At 46.2% G+C, this 23,948-nt stretch overlaps 2 protein-coding genes across 2 annotated transcripts in view; both read right to left on the bottom strand.

Moving 5' to 3' along the window:
* Positions 1–516: 516 nt before the first annotated feature.
* LOC135535398 (thymosin beta-b-like) lies at positions 517–6,947 on the bottom strand. Its single transcript, XM_064962072.1, has 3 exons — positions 6,806–6,947; positions 872–985; positions 517–693 (listed from the first exon to the last, which is right to left on the bottom strand). Exons 1-3 carry the CDS (start codon positions 6,903–6,905, stop codon positions 662–664), a joined length of 246 nt encoding a protein of 81 aa, XP_064818144.1. The 5' UTR covers positions 6,906–6,947; the 3' UTR covers positions 517–661.
* A 5,631-nt stretch (positions 6,948–12,578) lies between these two features.
* Positions 12,579–23,948, bottom strand: part of LOC135535404 (high affinity choline transporter 1-like) — a 50,030-nt gene continuing 38,660 nt past the window's right edge. Inside the window, exons 7-10 of the mRNA XM_064962079.1 lie at positions 19,578–19,731; positions 18,474–18,691; positions 14,950–15,120; positions 12,579–14,656 (exon numbers count right to left, since the gene is read on the bottom strand). Of these exons, the coding sequence (XP_064818151.1) occupies positions 14,273–14,656; positions 14,950–15,120; positions 18,474–18,691; positions 19,578–19,731 (927 nt within the window). The 3' untranslated portion in view covers positions 12,579–14,272. The remainder of the gene's footprint in view (positions 14,657–14,949; positions 15,121–18,473; positions 18,692–19,577; positions 19,732–23,948) is intronic.

Here is a 23,948-nt window from a genome sequence, read left to right as displayed (position 1 = left end):
ACAGGCTGGTGCGGTCACGACGGGCAGACAAATTCCAATTAGTATCCGTAAAGTTCGTAGAAACATGTCAAATGTTTCTAATAATCAAGCCTCGGGTTGTTTTTACGATAAATAATGGTTAATATTTAAACCGGGCGGTAGCCTTTTCAATAGGAGAGAAAGTGTCTGGCTGCAGTGGTGCGAGCATGAACAAATCTAAGGACATCTGGCTATCCACTGACACCATGTGGTCATTCTAGCTAATTTTTCAGAATAAAAGCCTGAAACTGTGGGGAGAACATGTATTTAACACACTGCCGATGTTCCTACTTACAAAGCATGCAGAGGTCAGTCAGTTTCATCATAGGTACACTTCAACTGTGAGACGGAATCTAAAACATAAAGCCAGAAAATCACTTTGTATGATTTAAGTAATTAATTTGCATGGGGGGGGGGGTCCAAAACAGACTGCCTGTGTAAACAGCCTAGTAGAAATGCCTTAATATGAACACAGGCTCAGTCAAGATAAATTGAACAAATGCCAGCAACACATTGATTAATCTACATGGCTTTTATTAGTCAGTGACTGAGGCAGCCATGAGGATCCATTCCAGAATGGAGAGTTCAGGTTTGAGAAACAGTCCCTCTGGGATGTAGCTTGTGAGTAATGACAGCAGCCATTTTAGGATTCCACCTGCTTCTCCTGGTCAATGTCTGTAGGTGAGAAGAACGGCTTAAACGGACAGCAATAGAGAATTGTGACATCGATGCTAAACGTAACAAAGTTAACCACCGAAATTCAAGTTCACATAGCCATCAGTGTCTTAATTCAAGGTCTAGTAGTCATCAGGTTTCATAATAAATCCAGTGACTACTAAGACATTGTATTTACCCTCTTTGGTAGGTAGAGTGTTCTTCTCCTCAGTCTCAGTCTTCTTCAGTTTAGTCATGTCAAACTGAGCGATCTCACTCACATCTGGTTTGTCTGCCATTGTTGATTTGGGTTCTAATGAAACAGATTGGTGTTAAATAAACAACCAATGGCATGCCAACATGATACAGTTCCCAGACTTGATGTGGAGTAATACTATTAGGCAAACATTTTACTGAAGTTACACACCTGCTGACAGTCTAAAACATAAGCTATTGAAGCACAGGCCTACCTTAAACCTCCACAGGTATTGCACCACACAAAAGGGTTTGTAAATAAGGAAGGAATGAACGCCTTCATTTCCCGGAATCTATTTATGAGAATGGAAAGGAACGCTGATTTCTAGCAGAAGGGGCCTTCTAATTTTCTAAGTGGTGGCACCTGTTCATTCACCTGTTTAACATCCAATTAGCATAATTGGATCGGCTACTGTGGAACACCGGAAGAAGTCAGCACCCAACTGTAGGATTTTGAATTAACAGAAAAACTGTTCTGTCACCTGTAATTTATTGTCAAAAACATGGCAATTTTTCTCAAGCTCATTTGATCGACGATTCGAGTTTTTTAACATCAAAATTGAAAAGATAGATAAAATAAAAACCTCACGTGTCTTTAAAAATGACCAGAGCCAATCAGAAGGCAGGCCTGGGAGTTGGCTCCGATTCATAACGCGGCTGTATACGGAAAGAACCGAACTGGAGACTCCGTGTGAGAGCAGAACGTCAAGACGTAAAGGTGACCAAAGTATCTCCTGTTCAGTGTACATTTTTTACAACGAATGTAAACAGTTTGATTTAGCGACTGTTGGGTTTAAAACCGAGGCGTGAAACATTCATTCAGTCAGAGCACCCTGTGTTGTGTGTCTGTTGTCACTGTAAATATAATATCAACACGACTGTATTTCCAACTATCTGTATACAGTCATAACATCATCATGCCCAGTCGTCATTCTCGAGCGGGTATTGACATGACTTCTATGTCACTGGCTTCAATGTAGAATATTTGGCTACATGTCATGTTGGAATAGCCAACAATAAGAGTAGCAAACAAAAGCTAGTTGACCAAAGATGGTATATAGCTACTGTATCAGTATTATCCAGCTAGCTGACCAAAGATGGTATATAGCTACTGTATCAGTATTATCCAGCTAGCTGACCAAAGATGGTATATAGCTACTGTATCAGTATTATCCAGCTTGCTGATCAAAGATGGTATATAGCTACTGTATCAGTATTATCCAGCTAGCTGATCAAAGATGGTATATAGCTACTGTTTCAGTATTATCCAGCTAGCTGATCAAAGATGGTATATAGCTACTGTATCAGTATTATGACCATGATGGTAATAAATCTTGGCTACAGTAATAACACTGTCCATCATATGGTTTTATGTAAGCAGTTGCTTATCTAGTTTGTAGGCTCCACCTCCAGTCAGTTGAGTACTTCAGCAATTATGTTCAGCATGTCCTCTTGTCAACTGCACATTTACCACCTCATCAGTGACTCAGGGAGGACAGGGTCTACGTTAGCCAGCAGATCCGACCCGCTTGTTTACGGCTCCACTAGGGTCAGACAGACTTCCTGTGTAGAGTAAGACTACCCCTGAGCCCATCTGACCCAAGTGCAGCAGTAAAACACCGTGTCTGATCGGCTGGCTGTGTGTGTGTGTGTGTGTGTGTGTGTGTGTGTGTGTGTGTCAGAGATTATAGGCCTATCATAGAGAAGAACAGAATGGCTGGTAGAAGAATAGCCTGTAGCTAAATACAGAACAGTACATCCCTTAGGTTATCTGGCTCGGTGTGTGTGTGTGTGTGTGTGTGTGTGTGTGTGTGTGTGTGTGTGTGTGTGTGTGTGTGTGTGTGTGTGTGTGTGTATCTTTGTATGAGCACATTTGATGGAATGGTTGTCTCTTATCATTGTTTGTACATGTTTAACAGGCTGGCGTGTGTACTTTTTACAGGACACAGGTATTGGCTGGCTCTCTCTCCTCTCTCCAGTGTTTTTCCACTGTGATGTTTACAGAGACACAGACACTGCTGAAGTGTGTGTATGTGTGTCCTTAGATGAAGTCTCAAAAGAAGGACCCCCACCTTATGACCCCTTCAGGACTGTCTAGGGGAGTTTAAGCAACTGTTGTGTTCTCTATTCCGGAATTAGCAGCACATTGTGATGTCATTAGATAGAATTGATTGGAATATTCCACATAAAGACAGCATACTGTTTGGTATTTGTTTGTCCATATGCCTCCCAACTAGTCAACTCACGATCATCCTATTGATTAGTTTAACCGGGTCTGTTAGTGCTGTGCTAGAACAAAACAATGTTGTTCTCTGGGTTCAAGGTTGATGAAGAATTAAATGCCATTCTTACATAGGCCTGACAGCAGGTCTCCCCATTCTCACATGTTGTTTTAATTGTCCCTTTCCTGTAGGCTAATGGAGGATTATCAGATGGTTTTAAACAATAGTCCTGTTTCTTCTCCTCAGCTCTGGGCATACAGACACACACACACACACACACACACACACACAGACACACACACACACACACACACACACACACACACACACAGACACACAGACACACACACACACACACACACACACACAGACACACAGACACACACACACACACACACACACACACACACAGACAGACACACAGACACACACACACACACACACACACACTGAGGGATTGATGCCGTATGTATGACCTACTTGGATATCAGCAGAGGAGGTTACAGAGAGAGTATCTGGTGTTCCAAGATCATAGACTACAGAAAACAGAGAGTATCTGGTGTTCCAAGATCATAGACTACAGAAAACTGAGAGAGTGTCTGGTGTTCCAAGATCATAGACTACAGAAAACAGAGAGAGTGTCTGGTGTTCCAAGATCATAGACTACAGAAAACTGAGAGAGTATCTGGTGTTCCAAGATCATAGACTACAGAAAACAGAGAGAGTGTCTGGTGTTCCAAGATCATAGACTAAAGAAAACAGAATCTGGTGTTCCAAGATCATAGACTACAGAAAACACAGAGAGTATCTGGTGTTCCAAGATCATAGACTACAGAAAACTGAGAGAGTATCTGGTGTTCCAAGATCATAGACTACAGAAAACAGAGAGAGTGTCTGGTGTTCCAAGATCATAGACTAAAGAAAACAGAATCTGGTGTTCCAAGATCATAGACTACAGAAAACAGAGAGAAAGTATCTAGTGTTCCAAGATCATAGACTACAGAAAACAGAGAGAGTGTCTGGTGTTCCAAGATCATAGACTACAGAAAACAGAGAGAGTGTCTGGTGTTCCAAGATCATAGACTACAGAAAACAGAGAGAGTATCTGGTGTTCCAAGATCATAGGCTCGGCCCTGACATATGCATGAATGATCCGTGTGTACGTAGCCTATATACGGGTGTGTTCTGACACGTGTGTGATAAGTGCATATTGTACACTTGCATATGCATGTGTGACAGTGTGTGTGTGAGACTACAAATCAAAGGAGGTTGGTGGAACCGTAATTGGATAGGAGGGGCTCGTTGTAATGACTGGAACGGAATCAGTGGAATGGGATCAAATACATAAAACATGGTTCCAATGTGTTTGCTGCCATTCCATTTGCTCTGTTCCATCCATTATTATGAGCCGTCCTCCCCTCTGCAGCCTCCTGTGGAAGAAATGCAAGTCAGGAAGAAGGGCTGGGTAGGTGGGGGTGTCTCCCTGCTTTTTTCTTTGGGTTGTTTACCAATTCGTTTTATCTAGGCTGCCATCAGTTCCTTATAAATATCTGCTCTTCTAATTTGTGTATATGTCTGTCGCCCCCTGTTCATCTCCACCATAGCTGTGTCAGCGTTCTACATGTAGCTGTATGGTGTTCTGAATGGAGGACCATCTTTTGGCACCAGAGTACTGATATCTGTTGTGCTGCTGTTGAATGGGGCTCATTTGCCTGTCCTTCTCCCTCCTCTCCCCCCCCTCTCTCCATCCACCTTTCCCCCCCCCCCCCCCTCTGTCTTCTCCTCAGATAAAAATACACTTAATCCCTGGGACAAACCCAGTGTACCGTGGTCACAGACAGACAGATGCAGAATTCTGTATCTTCATATCACAATAACAGCTTTCCAATGCAACTGGAGGTGTTCTGATTATCACTACACAGGACAACAACTCCCATTGTTAGAGACATAGACATGAGCATCTTGTCACTACATACAGATCTCTGGATGGGTGGTTACACTTTTCCACCTGCTACATTAGGTTAGATACACACAGACCACATGACAGAGGAATGTAAACAACTACGAGAGGGACAGAGACAGTTGGTGAAAATGTACCTTATCTACTGTGAAGAACTAGTAAAATGATTAGGTCAGACAGTTCTGCAGTAAACTTAGACAGGCTATCTAATAGGATGACTAGACAGAGGATAGGGAACAGACAACTGAAATATTAGATTTTAATGTAATTTCCTATTCATCTATTGATCACTTCCCAATGTGGACCTGACAGAGACAATGGAATATTTAACATGTTTTGGTATTTTAATGTACACCATTTCTGTCTTTGGATTTTCCAATTAAAAATCATTGTAACATCAGCAATAACACACAACTTTTGATCATCTCTTCAAAATCAAGTGTTTTTAAATTCTTTAACTCTTGACGCACCTATCCCTTCAACAGGATCGTTGGTCAACATCCGGTGAATTGCAGAGTGCCAAATTCAAATTACTAAAAATATTACATTTTCATGAAATCACAAGTGCAATATACCAAAACATAGCGTAGCTTGTTTTTCATCCACCTGGCATGTCAGATTTCAAAAAAGCTTTACGGTGAAAGCAAACCATGTGAGAACAGCGTTGACATTAAACATCTAGCAGGAAAGATTTGTCACGAAGGGTAACAAAATTCAAAAAAGCAATAAAATTACTCGCTTAACTTTGATTTTTTACTCACAAGACATGTTCGTTTTGTTCGATAAAGATTTTTATATCCAAAAACCTACAATTGGTTGGTGCGATTTGTTTAGTAATCCACAGCCTCGTGCGGTCACGACGGGCAGACAAATTCCAATTAGTATCTGTAAAGTTCATAGAGACATGTCAAATGTTTGTAGTCAATCCTCAGGTTTTTACAATAAATAATATTTCAACCGGACAGTAGCCTTTTCAATAGGAGAGAGAAAGTGTCTCGCTGCAGTGGTGCGAGCATGAACAAAGCTAAGGACAACTGGCTAACCACTGACACCATGTGATCATTCCAGCTCATTTGTCAGAATAAGAGCCTGAGACTGTGGGGAGAAAAAGTATTTAACACACTGCCGATGTTTCTACTTACAAAGCATGTAGAGGTCTGTCATAGGTACACTTCAACTGTGAGACGGAATCTAAAACAAAGCCAGAAAATCACTTTGTATGTTTTAAGTAATTAATTTGCATTGGGGGGGGGGTTCCAAAACAGACTGCCTGTGGAAGTGGCCTTGTAGAAATGCCTTAATATGAACACAAGGTCAGTCAACATTAATTGAACAAATGCCAGCAACACATTGATTAATCTACATGGCTTTTATTGAGTCAGTGACTTAGGCAGCCATGAGGATCCATTCCAGAATGGAGAGTTCAGGTTTGAGAAACAGTCCCTCTGGGATGTAGCTTGTGAGTAATGACAGCAGCCATTTTAGGATTCCACCTGCTTCTCCTGGTCAATGACTGTAGGTGAGAAGAACGGCTTAAACAGACAGCAATAGAGAATTGTGACGTCGATGCTAACGTGACAAAGTCAACCGAAATTCAAGTTCACATAACCATCAGTGTCTTATTTCAAGGTCTAGTAGTTCTAGTAGCCATCAGGTTTCATAATAAAACCAGTGGCTACTAAGACATTGTATTTACCCTCTTTGGTAGGTAGAGTGTTCTTCTCCTCAGTCTCAGTCTTCTTCAGTTTAGTCATGTCAAACTGAGCGATCTCACTCACATCTGGTTTGTCTGCCATTGTTGATTTGGGTTCTAATGAAACAGATTGGTGTTAATTAAACAGCCAATGGCATGCCAGTATGATAAAGTTCCCAGACTTGATATGGAGTAATACTATTGGGCAACATTTTACTGAAGTTATTCACCTGCTGCCAGTCTAAAACATAAGCTATTGAAGCACAGGCCTACCTTGAACCTCCACAGGTGGTGCACCACACAATTGGTTTGTAAATAAGGAAGGAATGAACACCTTCATTTCCGGAATCTATTTATGAGAATGGAAAGGAACGCTGATTTCTAGCAGAAGGGGCCTTCCAATTTTCTAAGTGGTGGCACCTGTTCATTCACCTGTTTAACATCCAATTAGCATAATTGTATCGGCTACTGTGGAACACCGAAAGAAGTGAGCACTGTAGGATTTTGAATTAACATAAAAAAAATTGGTTCTGTCGCCTGTAATTTGTCAAAACCATGCCAAATTTTTCTCAAGCTCATTTGATTGACGATTCGGGTTTTTTAACATCAAAATTGAAAAGATAGATAAAATAAAAACTTTGTGTCTTTAAAAATGACCAGAGCCAATCAGAAGGCAGTCCTGGGAGTTGGCTCGGATTCATAACGCGGCTGAATACGAAAAGAACCGAACTGGAGATTCCGTGTGAGAGCAGAACGTCAAGACGTAAAGGTGACCAAATGTGTCCCCAGTTAAGTGTACATTTGTTACAACGAATGTAAACAGTTTGATTTAGCGACTGTTGGGTTTAAAACCGAGGCGTGAAACATTCATTCAGTCAGAGCACCCTGTGTTGTTGTGTGTTTGTTGTCACTGTAAATATAATATCAACACGATTGTATTTCCAACAATCTGTATACAGTCATAACATCATCATGCCCAGTCGTCATTCTCCAGCTGGTATTGACATGACTTCTATGTCACTGGCTTCAATGTAGAATATTTGGCTACATGTCATGTTGGAATAGCCAACAATAAGAGTAGCAAACAACAATCCAGCTAGCTGACCAAAGATGGTATATAGCAACTGTTTCAGTATCATCCAGCGAGCTGATCAAAGATGGTATATAGCTACTGTATCAGTATTATCCAGCTAGCTGATCAAAGATGGTATATAGCTACTGTTTCAGTATCATCCAGCGAGCTGATCAAAGATGGTATATAGCTACTGTATCAGTATTATCCAGCTAGCTGATCAAAGATGGTATATAGCTACTGTTTCAGTATCATCCAGCGAGCTGATCAAAGATGGTATATAGCTACTGTATCAGTATTATCCAGCTAGCTGATCAAAGATGGTATATAGCAACTGTTTCAGTATCATCCAGCGAGCTGATCAAAGATGGTATATAGCTACTGTTTCAGTATCATCCAGCGAGCTGATCAAAGATGGTATATAGCTACTGTTTCAGTATCATCCAGCGAGCTGATCAAAGATGGTATGCTCTCACACGGAGTCTCCAGTTCAGGTTTGACAATAAATTACAGGTGACAGAACAGTTTTTCTGTTAATTCAAAATCCTACAGTTGGGTGCTGACTTCATTCGGTGTTCCACAGTAGCCGATCCAATTATGCTAATTGGATGTTAAACAGGTAAATGAACAGGTGCCACCACTTAGAAAATCAGAAGGTCCCTCCTGCTAGAAATCAGCGTTCCTTTCCATTCTCATAAATAGATTCCGGAAATGAAGGTGTTCATTCCTTCCTTATTTACAAACCAATTGTGTGGTGCACCACCTGTGGAGGTTCAAGGTAGGCCTGTGCTTCAATAGCTTATGTTTTAGACTGGCAGCAGGTGAATAACTTCAGTAAAATGTTGCCTAATAGTATTACTCCATATCAAGTCTGGGAACTTTATCATACTGGCATGCCATTGGTTGTTTATTTAACACCAATCTGTTTCATTAGAACCCAAATCAACAATGGCAGACAAACCAGATGTGAGTGAGATCGCTCAGTTTGACATGACTAAACTGAAGAAGACTGAGACTGAGGAGAAGAACACTCTACCTACCAAAGAGGGTAAATACAATGTCTTAGTAGTCACTGGATTTATTGTGAAACCTGATGACTACTAGAACTACTAGACCTTGAATTAAGACACTGATGGCTATGTGAACTTGAATTTCGGTGGTTAACTTTGTTACGTTTAGCATCGATGTCACAATTCTCTATTGCTGTCCGTTTAAGCCGTTCTTCTCACCTACAGACATTGACCAGGAGAAGCAGGTGGAATCCTAAAATGGCTGCTGTCATTACTCACAAGTTACATCCCAGAGGGACTGTTTCTCAAACCTGAACTCTCCATTCTGGAATGGATCTTCATGGCTGCCCCAGTCACTGACTAATAAAAGCCATGTAGATTAATCAATGTGTTGCTGGCATTTGTTCAATTGATCTTGACTGGGCTTGTGTTCATATTAAGGCATTTCTACCAGGCTGCTTCCACAGGCAGTCTGTTTTGGACCCCCCCCCCCCCACACACACATCAATTGGTCTAATTACTAATCAGGTCTCTTGCTAATAATTGTTCTTATAATTTGTATCTAGCCAACCTGTGTGACTGTAGTATTCATCTGATTTTTCTAATTCCTGCTATGAATTTGTTCAGTTTTCCACTTGACCCTCATAAAATTGCTGACTGTAAGTGACATTGCGATATTATACAATGTAACTAAAAGACAGGCTTTGTTTCCCAGGTTGGAGTCTCTCCCTGACAAGGGAACTCAGATCCAGTTAATAATGACATGCGTAGTTTTAATTAGACCTTTTTATTCACTGTACTGAACAACCCCTTGGGGATTTACAATGTATAGCCTTCCATAACGTCTGTCTGTCTTAGACCACATGCACGGTATGAGAGGGAGAAATGGATGTAGTTCATATTGGGTTATGATTAGCAAGGTCCCTAAGAAAGAAAGCATCATTGAATTCATGTTGCCAAAACTTTGGCGCTACATTAGAACCTAGGAAATCTAATAGCTGTAAGCGTTCTAGGAAATCACTTTATACTGAACGAAAAATATAAATGCATAAATTGTTACAGTTCATATTTGGAAATCAGCCAATTGAAATTAATTTGGCCCTAATCTATGGATTTCACTCAACGGCAGGGCTGCCGCAATAGGTGGGCCTGGGAGGGCAGCCAATCAGCTTTTACCCACAAGGGCTTGATTAGACAAATTCCCCCTCTGATCCCACAGGTGAAGAAGCGGAGTGTGGCGGTCCTGGGTTGGCATGGTTACATATGTTCTGTGGTTGAGGCCGGTTGAACGCACTTCCAGGATACACCAGGATACTCATTACAACAGAGCTGGTCGGCTTCCCTGCAGTCAGCATGCCAATTGCTCCCTCAACTTTAGACACCTGTGGCATGTTGTGACAGAACTGTACATTTTAAAGTGGCCTTTTATTGTCCCCAGAACAAGGTGCACCTGTGTAATGAGGATTCTGGTTAACCAAATTCTTGATATGCCACACTGGTCAGGTGGCTGGATTATTTTAGCAAAGACAAAATGCTCACTAACGGGGATATTACATTTGTGCACAATTTAAGTTAAGCTTTTTGTACGTATGGAACATTTCTGGGATTTTGTTTAATTTCAGCTCATGAAACACGGGACCAACACTTTACATGTTCGTTTATATTTTTGTTTATTGTATTTTCCCGTGAGGCAACTTCTGGTTTGGAGTAGCTCAAGCTGGAAATGGGGATGATTCTCGATCACATCTCAAGTTACATTTCTATCTACAGCTCTCCAGTCTTCCCCCTCTGAATAAATCCTCCATACTGCTGCACAGAATACAACCACTGCTTTTGAATTCAACTACATTTGGTAACGAAGTACATAACATAACTGGGTTGTGTTCATTAGGACACGAACTGGATAGGGTTTTGCAACACACAATGACAAATAGTCCAGGTAGTCCTTCCCTGTTTCAGTCCGTTTGGTGCCTAATGAACACGACCCTGGAGGTACAACATAAACCTAACACCTTTCACACATTCTAGTTCACAATCTGAGGTGTTTTTATTCCGCCTATTCCGTTGCAAACTGAATGTGTTGCAACCAAAAATAGTTTCTATTGGACAAATTCCGTTAAGTCCCTCCCCTTTTCATTTGCTTCCATTTTAAGAAGCATTTTGCAACAGAACTGTTCTTTCCAACTCTTTGGCTACATGTTGCTCTTTGATAAAGCAGTATATATAATATATACTTCATAATATCTAAAGCGAAGACTGTACAGTGCAAGAGTATATCACAAATCACAATTGACATGTATAAAAAGAGGCCTGGTCGTCCGTCCGCAGGGTCCTCAGTGCTGTATCAGTTCTGTTCATGTCGCAGGGAAACGAAACACATCATTCAATAACTTGTTGTGTCCCAAATGGTACCCTATTCACTATGTAGTGTACTACTTTAGACCAGAGCCCTTTGGGTCCAGGAGTCTATGTCCCAAAAAAAGCATTTTAAGGCTAAGTTAATCGGAAACTGGATCCTGGTTAATAGTATAGACTGCTGCCTCAAGGCACACCTGTTAATTGAAATGCATTCCAGGTGACTACCTCATGAAGCTGGTTGAGAGAATGCCTAGAGTGTGCAAAGCTGTCATCAAGGCAAAGGGTGGCTACTTTGAAGAATATACATGATCCCCATATGTGTTATTCCATAGTTTTGACTATTATTTCACTATTATTCTACAATGACGAAAATAGTACGAATAAAGAAAACACTCTTGAATGAGTAGGTGTGTCCAAAACGTCTGACTGGTGCTGTATAAATATAGACCCATGTGGTGTTGCTTTGTGATACAGTCAACGTCAGGGAAAGTGAAAAATGTATTTCCAATGAAATCAAGGAAACTATATAATAGATCCCTTCTACAACGGTCACTCAAACATTCTGAATTCCAAATCAGGCACTGTAGCTCCTCCCTCCTGGCCACTACTGTAGATCTGAGAGGATCTGATTGGTGGAAGCATTAGGGTAACAGTTCCACCCAGCCAATCACAAAAAGGCCAGATGATGACGTCACCGTGATGCTTATATGAGATCCATAGGAGTGTCTAGGACAGGGGTGTCAAACTCATTCTCTGGAGGGCCTTGTTGTCTGCTGGTTTTAGGTTTTTCCTTTCAATTAAGCCCTCGGAAACCAGGTGAGTGGAGTTCCTTACTAATTAGTGGCCTTAATTCATCAGTCAAGTACAAGGCAGTAGCGAAAACCTGCAGACACTCTTTCCTCCGTGGAATGAGTTTGACGTCTAGGGTGTAGGGGCTAAGATGTAGGGGCTAAGTAGTTGAAGCTAAGGCATAGGGACTAGAGTGTAGGGGCCTAGTTTGAAGGGGCTAGCGTGTAGGGCCCTGGTTTAAAGGGGCTAGGGTGTAGGGCCCTGGTTTAAAGGGGCTAGGGTGTAGGGCCCTGGTTTGAAGGGGCTAGCGTGTAGGGCCCTGGTTTAAAGGGGCTAGAGTGTAGGGGCCTAGTTTAAAGGGGCTAGCGTGTAGGGCCCTGGTTTAAAGGGGCTAGGGTGTAGGGCCCTAGTTTAAAGGGGCTAGGGTGTAGGGCCCTGGTTTAAAGGGGCTAGGGTGTAGGGGCCTAGTTTAAAGGGGCTAGACTGTAGGGGCCTAGTTTAAAGGGGCTAGACTGTAGGGGCCTAGTTTGAAGGGGCTAGCGTGTAGGGCCCTGGTTTAAAGGGGCTAGGGTGTAGGGCCCTAGTTTAAAGGGGCTAGGGTGTAGGGCCCTAGTTTAAAGGGGCTAGGATGTAGGGCCCTAGGAATTAGGGGCTTGTAAATTTGGAGTTCAGAAATAGAGGTTAACACTTTGTTTGGTATGAAAATGAAAATAAAAAACACACAAAGAAAAAGAGGTTGGACCTCCCTGTAAACCACAGCTCTGCATATAGAACCATAGAACACAACTATACTGTACAAAAACCTCTTAGAAAACAGAAAGGTTTTGTTTACGTTGCTGAATCTGGCCAGAGAGGGGGAGAGAGTGGAAGGAGAAAATGGGGAGTAGAGGGGATGAGGTGAAGGAGAAAGAGGAGGGGGGTGGAGAGGAGTATCTAGCATTCTTGAGTTTTTGTTGTTGTGTGCAGTCGTACTAAATTGCCAGATTTATCTCACAACACACACAAACAAACAAACAAAATGGCTGCTTTTAAGACCGTGGCTTCTGATCACCCCAGATTTTTTATTTTTTTACCTTTATATATCTAGGCAAGTCAGTTAAGAACAAATTGTTATTTACAATGACGGCCTCCCCGGCCAAACCCGGACGACGCTGGGACAACTGTGTGCCGTCCAATCACGGCCGGATGTGATACAGCTACTAGGGAGCCAGAGTTACAGTATAAAGGTTATATTCAGGGAGGATCAACCGGATAGTTGTTTCTCAGTCTCTACCCTTCACCCCCCAAATCACAGTGCCAAAACCGACCCACAAAACATAAACAAACACTAAAAAAAAAAAAAATGTCCATGAACTTTTGTCGAGATTTAGAAAGTTGGACGAGAAGACAGATGCCTGTTAAGGTGTGTTTCCATTCAAATGTCTTGTGTTGATAACAACTGGACGTAGTGAGGTCACACCTACAACAACAAATTTTGCGTAAGAATTGACTAATAATTGCCATATTTTAATCATTCTCATGTGCCTAGTTGTTGCCATGGTGAAACTTTCACTCCTGTAGATCTGTAATAATTGGATGGTGAAACTTGCATCCAGCCAATCAGAAGATCAAAGCGAGGGCAATTCAGGCATTCTTGCATGTCAAGACAATCCTTTTCCCTGCAAATGAACATTAAAAACGTTGTAGTTTAAAAATAGATTCAGCAAGCAGTAGGCATTTAGAATTAACCGTAGGGTATAAACTGCTTTATAGTTATGTGATGACATCACGTGCCCTGTGTACCTTTTAAAAGTTATTCGGCAATCATCGTTGATTTGAAAAAACACCGTTTCGATCATTTGTCGCAATAAAGAAAGTCAGACAAAATAAAACTCCACCCCTTGTGGAAAAGGAAATGTCGTTCATTAGAACGTTTCTCCCAGAGCTGCCGTTGGTCTTCGCGACATTGCTTTTGTGTAACTAGCCCTGGTCACCGGAAACTGTCGAGTGTCTGGTCATTTTTTACCAGCAACACAATGCTTTATGATGTCATAATGGTTGTTCTTTCTGTTGTTGTTGTTGTTGCGTGTTTTTTGACCATCCTCCCGTCTCCAAAATCCTTCGAGTCCTCAGCAGAAACACAAAATGTCCGCCCGACCAAACAAAACCCTTTGCCTCAACATGGCCACCTCAGCAGCCTCCTGTGATGCTCACCCACTCATCCACCCATGGCCGTCCTCAGTTTCCATCGTTACCCTCTGTTCAGCAGCTGGTGTCCAGAAGCTGCCTGTTCACCACCGCCTCCTTGGCCTCCACGCAGTCCTTTTTACTCTCTTCTTTCTTGAGCCTGGTCAGCGCTGTCACTTTGGCCTGCGACCTCTTGATCTGAAACACGTCCCACCTCTCCGGCAGCAGGCCCTTGTTGAAGATGACGGAGGTGACGGCGGAGGCGACGAGGATGGAGCAGAGAGACGTCAGCATGATGGTGGTACGGAACGGGAAGAACTGGGTCATCACGCCCTCCGCGTCCTTCCTGAACCCAGGGAAGTGGATGACAGGGGGAAGGTTGATGAGGGGTTCCCCACTCAGGATACGGAGGACCAACGCTAGGAGATACCCCACACTGGCACCGTAGCCGTTGGACACCTAGCGGAATGAATGAACGAATCACTAGATAGATGAATAGATACTGTAGATGGATATCACGACATGCAGAATTCACAAATAATCTCTACACACATCCACCACAGGAGGCTGGTGGCACTATCATTGGGGAGGACGTGCTGGTAGTAATGGCTGGAGCGGAATAGGTGGAATGGTATCAAACACACGGTTTACATGTGTTTGAGGCAAGTCCATTTGCTCCGATTGGGCCATTATTATGAGCCGTTCTCCCCTCAGCAGCCTCCTGTGATGCTCACCCACTCATCCACCCCTACCTTGAAGAAGAGGACACAGACAAGCTGTGGGAACATGATTGTGTATGACATGTCGACGCCCACCAGCCAGAAAACCAGAACACTGTTATCCAGGAAGGTCAGGGCCGTCCCCGCCAGGCCACACACCACCACCGAGGTACGGATCACCCACTGCATCTCCCTGTCTGAGGCCTGGAGGAGAGATGGACACAAGATGGAGGCACAGTGGTCAGCACAGACCAAGACAGATCCAAGATGGAGGCACAGTGGTCAGCACAGACCAAGACAGATCCAAGATGGAGGCACAGTGGTCAGCACAGACCAAGACAGATCCAAGATGGAGGCACAGTGGTCAGCACAGACCAAGACAGATCCAAGATGGAGGCACAGTGGTCAGCACAGACCAAGACAGATCCAAGATGGAGGCACAGTGGTCAGGTCAGATCCAAGATGGAGGCACAGTAGTCAGCACAGATCAAGACATATCCAAGATGGAGGCACAGTAGTCAGCACAGATCAAGACAGATCCAAGATGGAGGCACAGTGGTTAGGACAGATCCAAGATGGAGGCACAGTGGTTAGGACAGATCCAAGATGGAGGCACAGTGGTTAAATTCCAAGCATCTGCCTCTAACCCTAGGAAGCTCTTTGCCACCTTCTCCTCACTCCTGAATCCTCCCCCCCCCCCCTCCTCCCTCTCTGCAGATGACTTCGTCAACCATTTTGAAAAGAAGGTCGACGACATCCGATCCTCTTTTGCTAAGTCAAACGACACCGCTGGTTCTGCTCACACTGCCCTACCCTGTGCTCTGACCTCTTTCTCCCCTCTCTCTCCAGATGAAATCTCGCTTCTTGTGACGGCCGGCCGCCCAACAACCTGCCCGCTTGACCCTATCCCCTCCTCTCTTCTCCAGACCATTTCCGGAGACCTTCTCCCTTACCTCACCTCGCTCATCAACTCATCCCTGACCGCTGGCTACGTCCCTTCCGTCTTCAAGAGAGCGAGAGTTGCACCCCTTCTGAAAAAACCTGCACTCGATCCCTCCGATGTCAACAACTACAGACCAGTATCCCTTCTTTCTTTTCTCTCCAAAACTCTTGAACGTGCCGTCCTTGGCCAGCTCTCCCGCTATCTCTCTCAGAATGACCTTCTTGATCCAAATCAGTCAGGTTTCAAGACTAGTCATTCAACTGAGACTGCTCTTCTCTGTATCACGGAGGCGCTCCGCACTGCTAAAGCTAACTCTCTCTCCTCTGCTCTCATCCTTCTAGACCTATCGGCTGCCTTCGATACTGTGAACCATCAGATCCTCCTCTCCACCCTCTCCGAGTTGGGCATCTCCGGCGCGGCCCACGCTTGGATTGCGTCCTACCTGACAGGTCGCTCCTACCAGGTGGCGTGGCGAGAATCGGTCTCCTCGCCACGCGCTCTCACCACTGGTGTCCCCCAGGGCTCTGTTCTAGGCCCTCTCCTATTCTCGCTATACACCAAGTCACTTGGCTCTGTCATAACCTCACATGGTCTCTCCTATCATTGCTATGCAGACGACACACAATTAATCTTCTCCTTTCCCCCTTCTGATGACCAGGTGGCGAATCGCATCTCTGCATGTCTGGCAGACATATCAGTGTGGATGACGGATCACCACCTCAAGCTGAACCTCGGCAAGACGGAGCTGCTCTTCCTCCCGGGGAAGGACTGCCCGTTCCATGATCTCGCCATCACGGTTGACAACTCCATTGTGTCCTCCTCCCAGAGCGCTAAGAACCTTGGCGTGATCCTGGACAACACCCTGTCGTTCTCAACCAACATCATGGCGGTGGCCCGTTCCTGTAGGTTCATGCTCTACAACATCCGCAGAGTACGACCCTGCCTCACACAGGAAGCGGCGCAGGTCCTAATCCAGGCACTTGTCATCTCCCGTCTGGATTACTGCAACTCGCTGTTGGCTGGGCTCCCTGCCTGTGCCATTAAACCCCTACAACTCATCCAGAACGCCGCAGCCCGTCTGGTGTTCAACCTTCCCAAGTTCTCTCCCGTCACCCCGCTCCTCCGCTCTCTCCACTGGCTTCCAGTTGAAGCTCGCATCCGCTACAAGACCATGGTGCTTGCCTACGGAGCTGTGAGGGGAACGGCACCGCAGTACCTCCAGGCTCTGATCAGGCCCTACACCCAAGCAAGGGCACTGCGTTCATCCACCTCTGGCCTGCTCGCCTCCCTACCACTGAGGAAGTACAGTTCCCGCTAAGCCCAGTCAAAACTGTTCGCTGCTCTGGCCCCCCAATGGTGGAACAAACTCCCTCACGACGCCAGGACAGCGGAGTCAATCACCACCTTCCGGAGACACCTGAAACCCCACCTCTTCAAGGAATACCTAGGATAGGATAAGTAATCCTTCTCACCCCCCCTTGATGATTTAGATGCACTATTGTAAAGTGGCTGTTCCACTGGATGTCAGAAGGTGAATTCACCAATTTGTAAGTCGCTCTGGATAAGAGCGTCTGCTAAATGACTTAAATGTAATGTAAAATGAGGAACACAATACATGAATTCAGGGAGCGGATGACGCTGTCTGGTCAGAAAGAGGATGATGCTGTCTGGTCAGAAAGAGGATGACGCTGTCTGGTCAGAAAGAGGATGACGCTGTCTGGTCAGAAAGAGGATGATGCTGTCTGGTCAGAAAGAGGATGATGCTGTCTGGTCAGAAAGAGGACGATGCTGTCTGGTCAGAAAGAGGACGATGCTGTCTGGTCAGAAAGAGGATGATGCTGTCTGGTCAAAAAGAGGATGATGCTGTCTGGTCAGAAATAGGACGATGCTGTCTGGTCAGAAAGAGGATGACGCTGTCTGGTCAGAAAGAGGATGATGCTGTCTGGTCAGAAAGAGGACGATGCTGTCTGGTCAGAAAGAGGACGATGCTGTCTGGTCAGAAAGAGGATGATGCTGTCTGGTCAGAAAGAGGACGATGCTGTCTGGTCAGAAAGAGGATGACGCTGTCTAGTCAACATGTTGTCCTTAGGATTCAACTCACTGCTCCTAGCGTGTCTGTCTGTCTGTCTGTCTGTCTGTCTGTCTGTCTGTCTGTCTGTCTGTCTGTCTGTCTGTCTGTCTCTGTCTGTCTGTCTGTCTGTCTGTCTGTCTGTCTGTCTGTCTGTCTGTCTGTCTGTCTGTCTGTCTGTGTGTGCGTGTGCATGTGCGTGTGTTTTCATACAAGTGAGTGTGTCAAAATAGAAGTGCTTGCTATAACAGGATTGTGGTTGTTTTGCCAACAGTCTGGATTGATAAACATCTGTTTTCTGTCTCAATGTATGCTAGTGGTGTTGATGTTTGTCTGAGTTTGGTCATTTGGGGACGTTTCGGTAGTTCTGTGACGTTTTATGACGACTTGTTGGTGTTTGTGACATTTTAAGAGCCCTTAAGATGACTTTCTAACGTCACAATAACGTCATAAAAAAAAAGTCCACTGATGGGTTTTGTGACGTTGAAGTTACGTTGAAGTAACGTTGAAACAACAATGAGGTGACGTTTTGTTATGTTCTCCGACCTGATTCCTGATGATGTTCTTGTAGATGTTGGAGGAGAACATGGAGGCGGAGCTGAGGAGGGCGGAGTCCATGGATGACATCACGGCGGCAGCGACGGCCCCGATGCCGATGACGGAGACGTAGGAGGGGGTGAGGTACTGCAGGGCGATGGGGAGGATGGACCCGGCCTGGCCACGCTCGTATGGGGTCGGAGAACCATAGCTAGTCAGGTTCCAGTCTGAACAACACATAAATAAACATTAGTCATTGGTCCAGTTTGTGAAATAACCTTTTTATTTTAGGTTCACAAACCCTCACTGATGCCTTTTCTAGTGCAACAACTGGCTGCTGTGTGGCAATGTTGTGCTTGTTGCATACAAACAGACACTTCCTGTGGGGTTGTACTGTTCTGTCACACACCCTCACTACGGTAGGTGTGTGTGTGTGTGGTGTGTGGTGTGTGTGTGTGCCTGTGTGGTGTGTGGTGTGTGGTGTGCGGTGTGTGTGCCTGTGTGGTGTGTGGTGTGTGGTGTGCGGTGTGTGTGCCTGTGTGGTGTGTGGTGTGCGGTGTGTGTGCCTGTGTGGTGTGTGGTGTGTGGTGTGCGGTGTGTGTGCCTGTGTGGTGTGTGTGTGTGTGCGGTGTGTGTGCCTGTGTGGTGTGTGGTGTGTGTGTGTGCGGTGTGTGTGCCTGTGTGGTGTGTGGTGTGTGTGTGTGCGGTGTGTGTGGTGTGGTGTGTGGTGTGTGTGCCTGTGTGGTGTGTGGTGTGTGTGCCTGTGTGGTGTGTGGTGTGTGTGTGTGCGGTGTGTGTGGTGTGGTGTGTGGTGTGTGTGCCTGTGTGGTGTGTGTGTGTGCGGTGTGTGGTGTGTGTGGTGTGTGTGCCTGTGTGGTGTGTGTGTGTGTGGTGTGTGTGTGGTGTGTGTGGTGTGTGTGCCTGTGTGGTGTGTGGTGTGTGTGTGTGTGGTGTGTGTGTGCGGTGTGTGTGGTGTGGTGTGTGGTGTGTGTGCCTGTGTGGTGTGTGGTGTGTGGTGTGTGGTGTGTGTGTGTGCGGTGTGTGGTGTGTGTGTGTGCGGTGTGTGGTGTGTGCCTGTGTGGTGTGTGTGTGTGTGGTGTGTGTGTGTGTTACCTGTGGATGCAGCGACAGCCCCCACCAAGACAGACGGGATGCCCAGCACCAGGCAGAAAGCTGAGGAGGCGAAGCAGGTGACCTGAGCCTGGGTGTAGGACGACGCTGATAGGATCCTCTGGTAGAAGGCCTGATAGGCCAGGCCTCCCAGAGCCTGAGAACACAACATGTCATCACTAACAGGTGACCTGAGCCTGGGTGTAGGACGACGCTGATAGGATCCTCTGGTAGAAGGCCTGATAGGCCAGGCCTCCCAGAGCCTGAGAACACAACATGTCATCACTAACAGGTGACCTGAGCCTGGGTGTAGGACGACGCTGATAGGATCCTCTGGTAGAAGGCCTGATAGGCCAGGCCTCCCAGAGCCTGAGAACACAACATGTCATCACTAACAGGTGACCTGAGCCTGGGTGTAGGACGACGCTGATAGGATCCTCTGGTAGAAGGCCTGATAGGCCAGGCCTCCCAGAGCCTGAGAACACAACATGTCATCACTAACAGGTGACCTGAGCCTGGGTGTAGGACGACGCTGATAGGATCCTCTGGTAGAAGGCCTGATAGGCCAGGCCTCCCAGAGCCTGAGAACACAACATGTCATCACTAACAGGTGACCTGAGCCTGGGTGTAGGACGACGCTGATTGGATCCTCTGGTAGAAGGCCTGATAGGCCAGGCCTCCCAGAGCCTGAGAATACAACATCTCATCACTAACAGTTGCATAAACAAATCCACGTCCAGCCACCCGTGTGGGTTTGACATTTTAAAAAGCCTTTAATGAATGGGCAAGGCCATTATTAAATTACACCAACGTGTATTGTCCTACCCCTTCATCAAGGTGTCTGTTTGGTCATTTAAGAGAATATAGTGATTTTGTTTAAAACCTTTATTTAACTTGGCAAGTCAGGCCTGGAAAATCCTTATTTTCAATGATGGCCTTGGAACAGTGGGTTAACTGACTGTCTTGGGGCAGAACGACAGATTGTACCTTGTCAGCTCGGGGATTTGAACTTGCAACCTTGCGGTTATTAGTCCAACGATCTAACCACTAGGCTACCCTGCCATCCCTGGGTAACATAGTGATATAGCCTATGGTGGAACAAACTCCCTCACGACGCCAGGACAGCGGAGTCAATCACCACCTTCCGGAGACACCTGAAACCCCACCTCTTCAAGGAATACCTAGGATAGGATAAAGTAATCCTTCTCACCCCCCCTTAAATGATTTAGATGCACTATTGTAAAGTGGCTGTTCCACTGGATGTCAGAAGGTGAATTCACCAATTTGTAAGTCGCTCTGGATAAGAGCGTCTGCTAAATGACTTAAATGTAATGTAAATGTATATCCCTTTAATGAGGTGGCGATGTAACAACCAGGCTACCCTGCTACCCCTGGGTAGCCTAGCGATAGCCTATATCCCTTTAATGAGGTGGCGATGTAACCACTAGGCTACCCTGCCACCCCTGGGTAGCCTAGCGATAGCCTATATCCCTTTAATGAGGTGGCGATGTAACCACTAGGCCACCCTGCCACCCCTGGGTAGCCTAGTGATATAGCCTATATCCCTTTAATGAGGTGGCGATGTAACCACCAGGCTACCCTGCAACCCCTGGGTAGCCTAGCGATAGCCTATATCCCTTTAATGAGGTGGCGATGTAACCACTAGGCCACCCTGCCACCCCTGGGTAGCCTAGCGATAGCCTATATCCCTTTAATGAGGTGGCGATGTAACCACTAGGCCACCCTGCCACCCCTGGGTAGCCTAGTGATATAGCCTATATCCCTTTAATGAGGTGGCGATGTAACCACTAGGCCACCCTGCCACCCCTGGGAAGCCTAGTGATATAGCCTATATCCCTTTAATGAGGTGGCGATGTAACCACTAGGCCACCCTGCCACCCCTGGGAAGCCTAGTGATATAGCCTATATCCCTTTAATGAGGTGGCGATGTAACCACTAGGCCACCCTGCCACCCCTGGGTAGCCTAGCGATAGCCTATATCCCTTTAATGAGGTGGCGATGTAACCACTAGGCCACCCTGCCACCCCTGGGTAGCCTAGTGATATAGCCTATATCCCTTTAATGAGGTGGCGATGTAACCACTAGGCCACCCTGCCACCCTGGGAAGCCTAGTGATATAGCCTATATCCCTTTAATGAGGTGGCGATGTAACCACTAGGCCACCCTGCCACCCCTGGGAAGCCTAGTGATATAGCCTATATCCCTTTAATGAGGTGGCGATGTAACCACTAGGCCACCCTGCCACCCCTGGGAAGCCTAGTGATATAGCCTATATCCCTTTAATGAGGTGGCGAAGTAACCACTAGGCCACCCTGCCACCCCTGGGAAGCCTAGTGATATAGCCTATATCCCTTTAATGGGGCTCTCTAGAGGAGAATGGAATGACACGGCTATACCATGGTGCTGCAGGGGCTCTCTAGAGGAGAATAGAATGGCACGGCTATACCATGGTGCAGCAGGGGCTCTCTAGAGGAGAATGGAATGACACGGCTATACCATGGTGCTGCAGGGGCTCTCTAGAGGAGAATAGAATGGCACGGCTATACCATGGTGCAGCAGGGGCTCTCTAGAGGAGAATGGAATGACACGGCTATACCATGGTGGAGCAGGGGCTCTCTAGAGGAGAATGGAATGACACGGCTATACCATGGTGCAGCAGGGGCTCTCTAGAGGAGAATGGAATGACACGGCTATACCATGGTGCAGCAGGGGCTCTCTAGAGGAGAATGGAATAACACGGCTATACCATGGTGCAGCAGGGCTCTCTAGAGGAGAATGGAATGGCACGGCTATACCATGGTGCAGCAGGGGCTCTCTAGAGGAGAATGGAATGACACGGCTATACCATGATGCAGCAGGGCTCTCTAGAGGAGAATGGAATGACACGGCTATACCATGGTGGAGCAGGGGCTCTCTAGTGGAGAATGGAATGACACGGCTATACCATGGTGCAGCAGGGGCTCTCTAGAGGAGAATGGAATGACCATGGTGCTTGCCTACGGAGCTGTGAGGGGAACGGCACCGCAGTACCTCCAGGCTCTGATCAGGCCCTACACCCAAGCAGGGCACTGCGTTCATCCACCTCTGGCCTGCTCGCCTCCCTACCATTGAGGAAGTACAGTTCCCGCTCAGCCCAGTCAAAACTGTTCGCTGCTCTGGCCCCCCAATGGTGGAACAAACTCCCTCACGACGCCAGGACAGCGGAGTCAATCACCACCTTCCGGAGACACCTGAAACCCCACCTCTTCAAGGAATACCTAGGATAGGATAAGTAATCCTTCTCACCCCCCCTTAATGATTTAGATGCACTATTGTAAAGTGGCTGTTCCACTGGATGTCAGAAGGTGAATTCACCAATTTGTAAGTCGCTCTGGATAAGAGCGTCTGCTAAATGACTTAAATGTATGTAAATGAATGACACGGCTATACCATGGTGCAGCAGGGGCTCTCTAGAGGAGAATGGAATGACACGGCTATACCATGGTGCAGCAGGGGCTCTCTAGAGGAGAATGGAATGACACGGCTATACCATGATGCAGCAGGGGCTTTCTAGAGGAGAATGGAATGACACGGCTATACCATGGTGCAGCAGGGGCTCTCTAGAGGAGAATGGAATGTCACGGCTATACCATGGTGCAGCAGGGGCTCTCTAGAGGAGAATGGAATGACACGGCTATACCATGGTGCAGCAGGGGCTCTCTAGAGGAGAATGGAATGACACGGCTATACCATGGTGCTGCAGGGGCTCTCTAGAGGAGAATGGAATGACATGGCTATACCATGGTGCAGCAGGGGCTCTCTAGAGGAGAATGGAATGACACGGCTATACCATGGTGCAGCAGGGGCTCTCTAGAGGAGAATGGAATGACACGGCTATACCATGGTGCAGCAGGGGCTCTCTAGAGGAGAATGGAATGACACGGCTATATCATGTTGCAGCAGGGGCTCGCTAGAGGAGAATGGAATGGCACGGCTATACCATGGTGCAGCAGGGGCTCTCTAGAGGAGAATGGAATGACACGGCTATACCATGGTGGAGCAGGGGCTCGCTAGAGGAGAATGGAATGACACGGCTATACCATGGTGCAGCAGGGCTCTCTAGAGGAGAATGGAATGGCACGGCTATACCATGGTGCAGCAGGGGCTCTCTAGAGGAGAATGGAATGGCACGGCTATACCATGGTGCAGCAGGGGCTCTCTAGAGGAGAATGGAATGGCACGGCTATACCATGGTGCAGCAGGGGCTCTCTAGAGGAGAATGGAATGACACGGCTATACCATGGTGGAGCAGGGGCTCTCTAGAGGAGAATGGAATGACACGGCTATACCATGGTGCAGCAGGGGCTCTCTAGA

The sequence above is a fragment of the Oncorhynchus masou genome, unplaced genomic scaffold (assembly GCF_036934945.1).
Source record: "Oncorhynchus masou masou isolate Uvic2021 unplaced genomic scaffold, UVic_Omas_1.1 unplaced_scaffold_488, whole genome shotgun sequence".
NCBI classification, from domain to species: Eukaryota; Metazoa; Chordata; class Actinopteri; order Salmoniformes; family Salmonidae; genus Oncorhynchus; species Oncorhynchus masou.
Note: the sequence above shows the minus strand (reverse complement) of the source record. Positions and strands in the feature narration are given on the sequence as shown.

What these genes read in the sequence shown, in the direction of transcription:
- LOC135535398 (XM_064962072.1), bottom strand. Translation starts at nt 6,905, where the DNA reads ATGGCAGACAAACCAGATGTGAGTGAGATCGCTCAGTTTGACATGACT. An exon ending in CACTCTACCTACCAAAGAGG is followed by an intron (nt 986 to 6,805) that starts GTAAATACAATG and finishes CTGTTTCATTAG; the next exon opens with AACCCAAATCAACAATGGCA. An exon ending in CACTCTACCTACCAAAGAGG is followed by an intron (nt 694 to 871) that starts GTAAATACAATG and finishes TCTCACCTACAG; the next exon opens with ACATTGACCAGGAGAAGCAG.